General features: G+C 43.7%; 1 protein-coding gene across 1 annotated transcript; it reads right to left on the bottom strand.

The window, feature by feature from the left end:
• Positions 1-2,822: 2,822 nt before the first annotated feature.
• LOC147709795 (uncharacterized) lies at positions 2,823-13,245 on the bottom strand. The gene is made up of 3 exons (XM_086928234.1): positions 13,173-13,245; positions 6,699-6,725; positions 2,823-6,154 (listed from the first exon to the last, which is right to left on the bottom strand). Exon 3 carries the CDS (start codon positions 5,737-5,739, stop codon positions 3,655-3,657), a length of 2,085 nt encoding a protein of 694 aa, XP_086784360.1. The 5' UTR covers positions 5,740-6,154; positions 6,699-6,725; positions 13,173-13,245; the 3' UTR covers positions 2,823-3,654.
• Between the last annotated feature and the right edge of the window lie 1,421 nt (positions 13,246-14,666).

Raw genomic sequence — 14,666 nt, 5'->3', positions numbered from 1 at the left:
CCTTTCAGCAGATGCTCATTTTATTACCGATCAGCATAAAAAAATACACTGTACATAAGTAAAAGGAATACAATTTTTGTCAACACAGGATATAGGAGATGGTAATCACTGCTATACGCAGCGGTCTCTTATTCACTGCTTGTCCAGCAAACTGTCCTGCAATGTCTGTACAGATGGTGGCAGCTCCTGTCCCACATGAGACCATAAACCTGATGTAGACGTACTTTGGGGGCTGCAAACCTCTAAGGCCAGTGGCATCTGACTTTCACCCGTCCCCAAAACTCCACTTGTGCTCGACCGGGTTGTAGTGTTAATGAAAGAAACAAAATGTAAACGGGAAACAGCATGAAAATACAATTCTGAGTTTGTTAGCTAGGATCTTATTATCATAAATGTCAAACAAAACTGTGGATACAAACCATAGAAGGCCCTGCAGAACAAATCTCTTACAACTGGGTAAATAGGAGAGCCAGGACTTATCACTAGGTGGGCAAAAAAGCCCTTATACCACAGTAGGCTAGGAGCTTTGAAAGAAATCTAGCTGTTGCTCTCTGTAAAATTTGCATTCTGAGAAAGTTTGATGCTCTCTGGAGTTTGTACATAGTCACCTCCATGGAAAGAGTTTTTTCTTGACCAATTCTTCGGCACCTACGATGACTGACACTATTTCTCTTCCTTTTTTCCACATTTTGTTCAGGCATTTCATCCCCTATATCTGTGAGCAGGTGTGGATTTTTTGATGTAGAAACTGATAGGTGATTCAAATTGAAGACTACACAATCAGTACATCTTACACCCAGGTGGCCTTTTTGATGCCCCATCAGAGAGAGCTTGAAGGGAATGCGCTTTCATATTTATAATATTCAAATTGCTTCTCCCTGGTGTATAACTTCTGATCAAGCTTTAGCTATTTTTTTGTAATGAATGTCTTGTCACAATGAAGACATGACACTTCTCCCTGGAATGCATGTTGACACATGAGGTTCATCCTGTGAAAAAACGGTTTGCAATAAAAAGTAGTTTCTGCCAATATGCACTATCTGCTCAGCACCTGGTCACATTTATTGCTTCAATCACTTCCCACTGTGGATTTTCAGACGTTGCATAAATAGTCCCTTTGTAATGATGGCTTTGTCACATTCTGTATATTCCAATGGTGTCGCTCCTCTGTGCAGGACTGGTGTACCTCAAGTAATGACTTTCTGATGTTGCATTAGCTTTGTCCTTGTAAAGCAGTAATTCCCAAAGTGGGCATACTGCCTCCCCCCCACCCCCTAAGGGGGACCGGAATGATCCAGGGAGAGGTACTAGCCTCTGGGGCAACTGGGGGTCTTTGAAAACCAAAAAGGGGCAGTAAAAGCATTAAGAAAGAAGACAAAATAAAAAGGTAATTGCGGTAAGCCAAATAAGTTAAGGAACCTCCGTTGTAAAGGATGTCTTGCTGCTTTGAGTGCAGTGATATGTATTCTCCACTATCATGACTTTCTCCTCTGTGTTGTTATTGTAGTAGCTTTGTGCTGCCAAACATTAATTGTCACATTCAGGACATTTATATAGTTTCTCACCAGGGTTGACTTTTTGATGTTGTGTTCGGTCTTTCTTTTTTTCCGAATGCCAGTACACATTTGTTGTGATATGTGTTCTTCTTGTCATGCTGTTACTACTCGATTGAGACACTCTTCCAGAAGATAAAGGAATGTTGTCACTTGTTTGGGTGGTTCTCATGAGAATTTTTGGGCAGATTATTCGTCACCTACAGACGGAGTTCCAGAGTCCTGAATGCAGTATGTTGCATGTTCCGGTGTGATAAGAGGGAAGTTCCCTCCTTTTGTTATAGCCCTTGTATGTTTATTTAAGGAACCGATTCCTCGTAGGATCCACCATTATTTCTTGTTATATGTAGTCTTCAAACCAATATGGTATAACTTCTCTATCGAACACTTTTAATTGTTGGAAAGTTACTCTGAATATCTTTTGATACAGTTCCGAAAAAAATGCCACTATGTGGATAAGTTGCTTAATTTACACTTCTCGTTACAGAGAAGGAATCGTTCTACTAACATATCAAAGAGTTATTAAGTCTTTTCTTCTGATGTAGAATAAAATGTTAAGGAAACACTGAATGAACTGGTAATGAAATTAGAACTATGATTTAAAAAAAAGAATGCGGGTCAATGTATGTTTTCTGATGATGTTTTCTGGGCACTTCTAACAGGGGCTACTAGAGTTTTGTGGGAGGAATTTCCCCCCCTGTGATGTGTGAATAATAAATGGCCTAGCTAGGTGTTTTCACAGTGCTATGATAACGTATTGCTTACATATTAATTATTACATCCAGATTTTCTTTTAGTGTGATGAATCTCATTAAGCTTGAGGAATAACCAAGATGAGATGATAATTGAACATTCAGTATGCGGAAGTTATCTTTTGTTACAGGTATTTCAAGGTCTATGTACACACATATGTATACACATACATATATATACACACTAGACTAAGGTATATTGCAATAAAGTTTGATTAATTATTGGATCTCACTCATGGTTCTATGTTACAGGCCTCCTTCCTCGCTGTTCCCTTCCTTCCCCCACTTGATCATCTCCAAGCTCTGTACTATAAAAGTCTTCAGAGACTGAGGGTGTCGAGAGGTCGACCATATTAATATACAAACCGATCCTGAGAGGGGCCTTTTTAATCCAATCCTACGCCTGACACATGCATTCTTCTTTATGTAAACTTTGATGGCACATTAGCTATGCCTTTCTAATAAATGCTTTGTTGCAATCATATCATTTCTCTCCTGTGTGAACTTTCTGATGAAGTTTTTTTATTTAATTTTATTTTTTTACAAATGCCTTGGTACAATAAGTGCACTGATATGGTATCTCCCATGTGTGAACTTTCTGATGGTACATTGACTGTGCTGTACCATCCTAATAAATGCCTTTTTACTTACTGTACACATGTGGTTGTTTCGTTAAGAACACATTGTCACATTCTGTACATTCATACAGATGTTTCACAGCCGAGATTCTGATGTTTTAACTCTCCCTTTCTAATAATAGCCTTGCCACATTCAGTGTAGTCTTCAGTGTGGGCTTTTGATGTTGCATAAGCTCTCCATTTCTTATGAATGCATTGTCACATTCAATACATTTATATGGTTTATCTCCTGTTTGAACATTCTGATATCATATTAAATATGGTTTCTTATTAAGCGCTTTTCTGTCCATTAATATTATTTCTCCCTAGTGTGGATTTATTGATGCTGCCTTTAGTTATTCTTCCTGTGGAAGAATTTATTACAATTTGTACATACGTAGGATTTCTCCCCATGAGGAGTTTCTGATGTTGCTTCAGTTTTTAATTTGTTATAAATGCATTGTGACATTCAATACATTGATATGATTTCTATCATGTGGGAACTTTCCAATGTTGAATTAATTTTTGCTTACAAATAAATCCCTGGTCACATTCATATGGTTTCTCCTCAGTGAGGACTTGTTGATGCTGATTTAGGTTTGTCTTGCTTTGAACAATTTATTACATCCTGTACATTCATATGGTTTTCTCTGCAGTGTGGAATATCTGATGTTGCCTTAGATTCTTCTTCCATTTGAACACTTTATTACATTCAGGACATTTAGATGGTTCCTACCCAGTGTGGATTTTCTGATGTTGCTTTAGAGTATTCTTCCATCTGAATACTTCATCACATTCAGTACATTCATAGGGTCTCTCCCCAGTGTGGACTTTCTGATGTTGCTTTAGCTGTCTATTTGTTATAAATGCTTTGTCACATTCTGTGCATTGAAATGGTTTCTCCCCAGTGTGGATTTTCTGATGTTGCTTTAGCTCTGTAATTGTTATAAATGCTTTGTCACATTCAGTGCATTCATAGGGTCTCTCCCCGGTGTGGACTTTCTGATGTTGCATTAGATGTGACTTTCTAATAAATGCCTTATCACATTCAGTGCATTTATAGGGTCTCTCCCCGGTGTGGACTTTCTGATGTCGAATTAGATGGGACTTACTAATAAATGCCTTATCACATTCAGTGCATTCATAGGGTTTCTCCCCGGTGTGGACCTTCTGATGTCGCATTAGTTTTGACTTATTAATAAATGCCTTGTCACATTCTGTACATTCATGCGGTTTCTCCCCACAGTGGATCTGTTGATGCCGCTTTAGGATGCGCTTAGTAAAAAATGCCTTCTCACATTCAGTGCAGTTGAATGATCTCACTCCAATGTGGACATTTAGATGTTCCTTCAGGTCTCCATTTGTTATAAATGCTTTGTCACATTCTGTACATTGATATGGTCTCTCTCCAGTGTGGATTTTCTGATGTTCTTTTAGCACTCCATTTGTTATAAATGCTTTGTCACATTCTGTACATTCATATGGTTTCTCCCCAGTGTGGACTTTTAGATGCTGCTTTAGAAGCGTCCCCCTTCTGAACACTTTTTGACATTCTGTACATTGATATGGTTTCTCCCCAGTGTGGATTTTCAGATGTTGCTTTAGCTCTCCATTTGTTATAAATGCCTTGTCACATTCTGTACATTGATATGGTTTCTCCCCAGTGTGGACCTTTTGATGATGCTTAAGCTCTCTATTTTTTCTAAATGCTTTGTCACATTCCGTACATTGATATGGTTTCTCTCCTCTGTGAACTTGCAGATGTATTTTTAAACTTCGCTTTGCAATAAATCCCATGTTACATTCTGCACATTGATATGGCTTCTCCCCAGCGTGGAGTTGCTGGTGGTGCTTTAGCTCCCCATTTGTTCTAAATGCCTTGGAACATTCTGAACATTCATACGTTTTTTCCCCAGTGTGGTCTTTCTGATGTCGCTTTAGATTATTCTTCCATCTGAATGCTTTATCACATTCAGTACATTTATATGGTCTTTCCCCATTGTGGATGTTCTGATGTCGTTTTAGATCTCCATTTGTTCTAAATGCCTTGTCACATTCTGTACATCGATATCGTTTCTCCCCAGTGTGGACCTTTCGATGTTGCTTTAGCTCTCCATTTGTTCTAAATGCCTTGTCACATTGCGTACATTGATATGGTTTCTCTCCTGTGTGAACTTGCTGATGTCTTTTTAAACTTTGCTGTATAATATATGCCTTGTTACATTCTGCACATTGATATGGTTTCTCCCCAGTGTGGATTTTCTGATGGTGCGTTAGCTCTCCCTTTGTTCTAAATGCTTTGGAACATTCTGCACATTCATACGTTTTCTCCCCAGTGTGGTCTTTCTGATGTCGCTTTAGAGTATTCTTCCATCTGAATACTTTATCACATTCAGTACATTTATATGGTATTTCCCCATCTGTACATTGATATGGTTTCTCTCCATTGTGGTCTTTCTGATGTCGCTTTAGAGTATTCTTCCATCTGAATACTTTATCACATTCAGTACATTTATATGGTCTTTCCCCATTATGGATTTTCTGATGTTCCTTTAGCTCATCATTTCTTCTAAATGCCTTGTCACAGTCTGTACATTCATACTGTTTCTTACCAGTGTGGACCTTCTGATGTAACATTAGTTGTGCCTTTCCAATAAATCCCTTGTTACATTCTGCACATTTATAAGGTTGCTCACCATTGTGAATTTTGTAATGCCGCCTTAGATTTTGATTCCTATGGAACACTTTATTACATTCTGTACATTTATATGGGTTCTCCTCTACGTGGTCACTCTGACGCTGCATTAGGTCTTTCATTGCAAATAACACTTTACCACACTCAATGCATCAATATGGTTTTTCTCCAGTAGGAATTTATGATGTTGCACTTGCTCTTTCTCTGCCCAATAAATGTTTGCCACATTCTAGATATTCATACGGTTTCTCTTCTGCGTGTTCTTTCTGATACCATGGTAGCTCTTTCTTCGTAATGAGTATATCATCGGACTTGCTTTAGAATGTCAGTGTGTTATGTCTTCTATGTATATCAGCTGATGCCTAAGAGCCGAGTACAGACCTTGTTGAGCAGTTTGGGTTTTTTGCTGTAGGAAGATTTGGCAAGGCATTAGCCCCCAATGGAAGAGATTTAGTAGTATACTGTTTTTGCATCACTGCCCACTCCAGCCATAGTTAATGCCTTTACCATGTTAATGTATTACTGCATTTGTTTCACCTGTTAGATTAAGAAAAAGAAACACTGAATAACCTTAAATACAGAGCCCATACAGAGAAGTGCGCTGAAAAAAATTCTAGATTACACTTTCAATGTAAAGATACCGTAGGTAGTTAAAGGGCATACAATCCTTCCATGATCCCCTTCTATAAAGGAGTGTGGACTGAAGGAGTAACCAAGACACCAGTGAAGGTTCCTTATTTAATGAGACAGACCATCTCCCCATGACAGAATACAATGTTAAATCCATAGTGACAAGATGCCCCTATTCATATCCAGGGAATGCTCCAATTATCACACAACCTAACAAATAATACAAGATGAAACATGCAACACAAAGCATTCCAATAACAGCAAGAAACATAAGCAATTGCTGCAAGGAAGTCATTTATACTATCAGACCCTGGGACAGGATCCAGACTGGTACTATGAGCTTCTTCCACATAGTGTAACTCCAGAGATCATAGTTTCTAACCAGATCTACACAAGGAAAAGGGGTTTACAAACATTTTAAACACATAATGACAACATCAATATGTCTCACCTTTTAGACGTAAAGGCATTCCCAAAGCTGCAAAACATCAGAAAAAAAAAGTGCAATGAGGTTGCAGTCTGTTGCATCACTCTGTAGGCATGCACATTTTTCCTCCACAAACATGCACACCTACAGAATTACACATGCACCATTTTTCGTTTAGTCTAGTGTTAGCCAAAAACGTGTATTTTACAAAAATTACATATATGATAAACCTAAGGGTTTTAGCTCTCCATCCATTGGCCGTTTGCTGTGCCGTTCACGTTTTGATTCCGACCACTACAGAATATAGCATGGGGCAGTGGGCCTGCCTACTTCTGCTACTGGCTAACCTCAGTGACTGCAGTTTATCAGTTCCTGCCTCCTGCTAATCATGTTGTAAATTCCATCTGGAGCTGCCTTTGTTTACACGATTTCTGCTTTATTAGAGTATAGCAGATTGTGTCCATTTGAATAGTTTCTTTATAAAGTAATTCACTTTTTAGAATGCATTTGTAAAATGGAAAAGGAACATGAATCAGAAGAGCATACCATTCCCTGGTATGTTCTCTGCTTACCTGAACACTCTTCTCTTCCTCTGCAGCCCGATAGTCATCACGAGGATCAGACAGAAAAGGAAACCACAACCTCAGAGGTACCGGATGTTGCCGAGCACGAGGTCACCACAGAACAAATCAGAGAGTGGGGAGGACCTTTTAAACCCCAGAATACGGAAGAAGGTGGCTTACCAGAAAACACCGAAGGGAAAAACAGCACTGGTGCAGATGCCAGTAAGAGCTACACCTGTGACGATTTTTTAGAGCCAAACCCAAGCTGCTTCTTCGCCAGAGGCTGGAAACGAGAAAACCAGTGAGGGTTTAATAACCCCATCATCCCAGCTGCTTGGACCTCCACTCTTCCTGGTGAAAGGACCGGAGGAGAAGCAGTAACCGAATTCCCTGCTGCCACATTCCAGAATTCTTTCATTACTGGCAACAAACTCGCAATTGCAGAGCACGGCTGAGTCCCGGACTCGGCACAACACCCACCACGTATCAGGAGAAACGTGGCTAAGCCACGTAAGGGTCAGGTTCTTGGGGAGACGGCTGAAACCGTAGGTGTAAAAAGCAGAGCGGCAATCTATCGGGTTGTGTTCTTATGTTTTGTATTTCCCTCTTTCTTTGTTCCCTTTTTAGGTCTCTGACCTAAAGGCTGCGCTTGCGCAGTCTGGGGTCGCAGAATTAATGTTCCTTAGTAGCGCTTTGGAACCCGCCTCCCTGCCCCGTCTCTCCTCCATTGGCTGGCTTCCTAAACGGAGGCCAGCCATTGGAGGAGAGATGCGTCACTCCGATTTAGGCCCGTCGTTTTCGGATTTGGGGGTGTAGGTTTTGCTGTTCTTTAGCTCGTGACGTCGTCCGTCACTCAGGACAGCAAAACATGCCCCCGAATCCAAAAAATTACGGAAGCTTGAGGCCGCCATTTTGCTGCTGGTAAGGTTGAGGTAGGCTGCTCTCGCTTTCCTCGTTCCCGTCGTCTTTTTTCCCGCCCCCTCCCGCTGTCCGTGTCTTTGTTCCCATTGCATCCCGCCCCCCTCCCGCTGTCCGTGTTTTTGTATCCCGCCCCCCTCCTGCTGTACCCGGATCGCCACCTGCGCCGCCTTGACCCACTGCCGCTCCACCACTGCACACTGCGTTCGCCTTTTGACCCGATTTCCGACGAGCCGGAGCATTACTCTCACAATTGGACCTTTAACCAAAAATCGACTTGCATATTTGGACTAGCACGTGGAGCATAAACGAAGGGATAATCTGTGGAATCCCCAAGGATACAAGTGATTCTGTACTTCCAAAAATATTCTCTGCGCTTTCTCCATTTATTTTCTGAGGGTCATTCATACTGCATTTAAAAGTTTACCGTCCTGATGATGGTTTCTGGATCTAACGTGTGAGACCGAAACGTCGACACCAAAAGTCTATGTCTACATCTACATCAAACTTTCTGTTTATCTCTAAAAGGAGTTTTTTGTTTGTTCATTTATAGACTAGACTTTCTCTTATGTATTGATGGATTGATTTTACTGTTCCCTATACCTAAGAGTTATGTGCATTTTTCCTCAAATATGTACCCTTTTATAATTTGAATCTGATTTGAATAGATAAATAAGTTTCTTACAAATAATTAATTGTGTTGCTTTTTCTTCTTCTTTTTCTTTAACCTCATTTGTTGAATAGACCTACCAATACAGTCGGTGAAATTGTCTAGGCTAGTGTGGTAGCCTTGTGCAAGGTCTTAAGTCAAAATTGTCATAACAGTGGCTGTTTGCTTCGGTCCAATAGTCTTAAATAATATAGACTATACCATATTGTTTTTTTAAAATAATTTTTTTTTAAAAATCCCTTGCTGGAACCTTTCCCTAAATACATTGTCTGCCCGATCCCGCAAGGGTTTATTGGGTTACCCACTCCTTTGAATCACTTTCCTCGTTCCCGCCGTCTTTTTTCCCGCCCCTCCCGCTGTCCGTGTCTTTGTTCCCATTGCATCCCGCCCCCCTCCCGCTGTCCGTGTCTTTGTATCCCGCCCCCCTCCTGCTGTACCCGGATCGCAACCTGCGCCGCCTTGACCCACTGCCGCTCCACCACCAGCAGGCAGTTAGCACACTCACAGTCCCGCCAGCGGCAGAAGCGCGTGTGCCCCTTCAGGCAGGACACCACTTCCATCAGCTTCCTCTGCTCCCCGCAGCCCTTGTTGGTGCCCGTTGGGGTGCCCTGTGCCATGCCCTGCTCCATGTCTGTGACTGCATCGTTTCTCTGTTTGTCTCCGCCTGTGACTGCTTCCAGTCTGTGACTGCTCCTGCCTGCGATTGTTCGTTGACTGTAACTGGTCTCCAGCTGTGTGTGTGCGCTCTGTAACTGCTGCACATATGAGCCTGCTCCTGCGATTGCTTCCTGTCCGACTGTTTCTTGTCTGGGCCTGGTCCCCACCCAAGAGAGTGCCCTTAATGGGATCCTACATGAGTGTGCCAGGGCCATACATGCGACTGCATCTTATCTGTGGTTCTTCCATGTGCCTGCTACCTTCCCGCGGTGACATCCTGCTAGAAACTGCTCCCTAGTTGTGACTGCCTCCCTACTTGCGAGAGTCTGCCCCCTAGCCGCTGTTTGTCTGTAACGCTCCTACCCTGTTACTGCTCTGACTGCGAACCCTCCCTGTGCCCCTAAGTACTCCCAGGCTGTTAGTGACTGTTCCTTATCAGGCAGTGGCTGTTTCTTATGATTGTTCCCTGAACGCCTGTGCCCATTCCCTGCTTGTGTGTGCTCCTCTTCCCTCTCATAGCGTGCTCCCTGTGTAAGTGTTTCCTGGCTCTGACAACCCCACGGTGACTGTCGCCTGCTTAGCTCGGATTGTGACTGTTCTCGTCTGAACAAACCTCCTGCATCTGTCCCTCTTCTAGAGCCTGCTGCCTGCGGGACCCCCAAGCCCGGAACCTGAGAAGCCTTCACGCTCAGAGCCTGCTGCCTGCAGGACCCTCACTCCCAGAAACGGCTTGCTGCCTGCGGAGCCCTCTCCCCTCCACGCCCTGTGTTTTGCACTTGCCCAAGCTCACACTATTGCTCTCATGAACATCTGTGACTGCTGAGGCCAGTGCTCTCTCCACAAAAAAACGCAACATAAAACTGCCCCTTACTCGAGACTGAGCATGTGGCGCATCGGAGAGACGACAATGCACTTTTATTTAAGAACTGCCAACCCCTGCCTTTATAGTCTGTCACGAGGTGCTCACAGAGACTGACATCCCATACTCCTCGAACCCAACACTCTCTCCCTCGCATCCGGTGCTCTTTTCGCATTAGTCCTCCCCTCTCCAACTCCTCTTGAGTTTCACATTACTTCTCTCCAAGCCTGGACCACTCTACTATAGGCAAGCCTTCTCTTACTCCCTGATGCATTCCCCGTTTGGAAGAAGGCTCTATTCTAGAGGCCGACTCTCTCGCCTCAAGCCTCACATCCCAGCAAGAAAATGACACTCACCCCTGAAGCCTGACACTGACGTCTCTCGCAATCTAAAATTCTATGCCTGACACCCTCCTCCTCTATTGCCCGGCAATCTCCCCTCCTGCAGTTTAACACTCTTAGCTTCAATAGTTTGGCACACTCTCACTCCTCCTGTAGCCCAGCTATTTCCCTCAGAGCCTGGCACTCCACCCAGGGCCCTGCAGTCTCCGCGGAGCTTTGCTGCTGCCCACATTACCGTGTGCCCCGATCTCTTCACTGGTCATTGTATGTGCCCTCTGGTTGCCCCCTGTGCCCTCCCACCTCCCCCTGCCACCCGCATCTCACCCTGTACTATGTCAAGCAAGCAGCAGCCATACAGGGGGGCCGGAGTGAGCTGCTGCGTCAAGTACTCCCTCTTCGCTTTCAACATCATCTTCTGGGTGAGTGTCCCGCATGCGGTGTTGTAATGCGTGCATTGGGCGTTTCGTTTATTTCTTGTTATTTTATATAGAGCGGACATGGCTCGAAGGCATCGGGGCGCTTTCGAACAGTAGCATACTACAAGGGTACAGCAAGTTACATCTACAGTAACTACGTTCAGACATACTGCCTCGGCAGCAGCGACCAGATGTTTACTGTGTTGCCAGGTAGTTGCGTCCTTTGTGTGTGGGGGGCGGGGGGTTGGGGTATGAGAGTCTGTTTTTGAGGGACATTGTTTTTGTGTGCATACCCGCCATGTGACCTCTTGTCACGTGCTCCATCTTTCTCTTTATAGGATTTGCAGCGAGCGGTGGGTTACATGCCGGGACTTGCAGTTTTATGTTTAGGACGAGCATAAAAGGAGCGCCAGCATATAAAGTGGATTATACCATCAGCACTTGGAAGTGTCTCACATCACATGGCAATGGGCCCCCTGTGATCTGTGTGTGTTTTCATGCGTGTGCTCTGTGTGCAATGTCGGGAGCACCATGTGCTGTCTATGTGGGAGCAAATGTGCCTGTGGCAATAGCGTGCGAAGAACTGCGCGCTGCAAGAGGGGGGCGTAACCAAAGGTGTGAATCTGTTTGTTATGTAGATTAGGAGTGTATTGCATGTGTGAGGAGAGAGCTTGTGCTATGCATAGGAACAACAAATGTTTGTGTGGTGAGCATGCGAGCTAAGCTGCAGAGTGGCGTAGTGACTACTTGAGCCAGTCCTGGAGTTTTAGACAATTGCATGTTGTATTCCGGAGTTCTAGTTTATTTTTCATTATTTCAAGTATGTGTTCTAAAATCTCAACATACAGTGCTGTGAGATATATAAAAAAAAAGCATTGCCAACGGTAATCTGGTGTTAATGTGCTAATCTATGCAAATACAAGAATGTGGAATTGAGCTTTTCACGAATTGCAAGAACACATATTTGGCACATTAAAGCCAGGCCTATTGGGTTTACCAAGACTGGGATGTGTGGGGCTCTGTGTGTGTGGGGCTCTGTGAGTGTGTGGGGCTGTGTGTGTGTGGGGGGGGGGGGCTGTGTGTGTGTGTGGGGGGGGGGGGCTGTGTGTGTGTGTGTGGGGGGGGGGGGGGCTCTGTGTGTGTGGCTCTGTGTGTGTGGGGGGGCCTCTGTGTGTGGGGACTCTGTGCATGTGTGTGGGGCTCTGTGTGTGTGTGGGGCTCTGTTTGTGTGTGTGTGGGGGACTCTGTGTGTGTGTGGGGGGGCTCTGTGAGTGTGTGGGGGGGCTCTGTGAGTGTGTGGGGGGGGGCTCTGTGTGTGTGGGGGGGGCTCTGTGTGTGTGTGTGTGTGTGGCTCTGTGTGTGTGGGGGGGGCTCTGTGTGTGTGGGGGGGCTCTGTGTGTGGGGGGGCTCTGTGCGTGTGTGGGGGCTCTGTTTGTGTGGGGGGGCTCTGTGTGTGTGTGTGTGTGTGGCTCTGTGTGTGTGGGGGGGGCTCTGTGTGTGTGTGGGGGGGCTCTGTGTGTGTGGGGGGGCTCTGTGTGTGGGGGGGCTCTGTGTGTGTGGGGGGGCTCTGTGCGTGTGTGGGGGGGGCTCTGTGTGTGTGGGTGACTTTGTGTGTGTGGGTGGCTTTGTGTGTGTGTGTGGCTCTGTGTGGGTGTAAATGCAATAGGTCATGCATTTGCGAGCAATTAACCTATTGGCATTGTACATGACAATGCCATGTATTTAACGATTAAGCTATTGGCAATGTAAATGACAATTTAAAAATAAAAAATGTCATGAACAATGCCAATAGCTCTACCTTTGATAATGCCGAGACCATTGCATTGTAAATGCTTGTTCATTCTTGGGGCTTAAAATACTAAATGTCTATAAACCTTGTATAAATAGTCAATTGACGCAATACGTGAAATTTGTTTCTTTCAATCTTCCATTCCTTTTCTTAAGTTGCACAAACTAAAGACAAAGACTTCTCGTCCACCTTTTTTGTTGGCTTAATCAGGAGCATGGGTGTTTTGCTCTCTGGGAACCAGCCTATCCTCTCTTATACCTAGCATTAGGAAGAAGGGAGACTTACCCTGGCAATCTTTTCTTTTGTTAGGGCTTCAAGAAAACAGGCCGAGGACTCTGCCAGAAACTAGAAAAGAAAAATAGACAATCCGTTAAAGACCGTTTTTGCTTTTTTGACTTTGTATAATCAAACTGAACTTAAGTCATCCAGACTAAGTAGTCAACTGGCTTATATAGTGAACTCATAAATAAAACCCCTCACTTAACTTCCTTAGTATCTGTGGTTATTTGCCCGTTAAGTAACAGCATGCAATAAAATGCATTTATAGTTGAACTCCTGAATGTATTTTAATTGAGGTCTACAGCTATGCTTGTAAAGCAACTTAGCATGTATGTCCTGCTCGTAGATCTTTTACATCTATTTTCAGTGCTCTTGTTTGCTGTGCTTTTATAGGTATTTATTTATTACTTTACTAGTTGAATCTGTGCTGTGTGGTCTGTCTTTGCAACCCTATCTATCTCTGTGTGTCCATCAACTCGTCTATCTTCCTGTCCTATGTATCTAGCTACTGGTCGATCAACCTATTTACTGTCATTCTATCCATGCGACTTAGCTTTGCAAATTAAACAATCTTTTTGAATTCTATCTATCTTTGTAAATTATCATTCTATCAATGTATGTAAGATTATTTGTTTTGCAAGCCTCTCTATTTCGCTAACCTTTCAGCCATCTGTACCGTTTGTAATAAAGACCGACAAAAACATTACAAAAAAGCATTAGCAAAGGCAAAAGGTTGGCAGCCACTACCTGATCTATTGTGTTTTTTAGGTTGGGTATTAGTTTGAGCTTACCAAATTTGTGTAAAACACTTCTAATGGTTTTCAGTCTAATGGTTTTCAGTCAGACGTCATCCATAAGTCTGTTGCGTCATTCACATTTTAGTATTTTTTCCTTTACTCAACCTTTTGTAGATTGGAAAAGGACTGGCAGCCCCACAACTATAATGTTTTGCAAAATTAAGACAGAACAAATCAAGAATTGCCAAAGTCAAAAAGCTGGCACCCAACACCAGATCTGCTGGCTTGAACTGCAGCATTTATATTAACAACAAAAATATGGCCTCCCTGTGTAGCCTGGTTGGGAGTGACAATGAAAAAGAAAATAGAAAAAAACAATACACATACACACACATATATGGAACCCCATGCCCTGGAAGAGAAACCCTTGGTGTTTGGGATAGGGGGGGGTTGTTAGGCCTGGCATCTTTTGGCGTGTTTCCCCAGTCTTTTTGCTTTCTGGCCTCCAGGGTTTGATGCTGTTTTTGCTGCTTTAGTGTCTCTGCGCTTCTGCCCATTGCTGTTCAGTGGTAAAGGTACTGTGGTTGCTGTGGAACCCTGACTGGGGTGGGTCTAGGATGCTGTTCCCTTCGAGGTATCGGGTTAACTGTCTGTTGACGATCTTCTCAATGACCTTGGCTGGGAACGGAAGCAGGGAGATGGGCCGGAAGTTCTTGAGGTCTCTCGGGTCCGCCTTGGGTTTTTTGAGTAGGGCGTTGATCTC

Source organism: Lissotriton vulgaris, chromosome 6, assembly GCF_964263255.1.
Source record: "Lissotriton vulgaris chromosome 6, aLisVul1.2, whole genome shotgun sequence".
Taxonomy (NCBI): Eukaryota; Metazoa; Chordata; class Amphibia; order Caudata; family Salamandridae; genus Lissotriton; species Lissotriton vulgaris.
Note: the sequence above shows the minus strand (reverse complement) of the source record. Positions and strands in the feature narration are given on the sequence as shown.

Excerpts from the sequence above, each read along its gene's own strand:
- LOC147709795 (XM_086928234.1), bottom strand. The coding sequence starts at position 5,739 with ATGAAAGACCTAATGCAGCGTCAGAGTGACCACGTAGAGGAGAACCCA.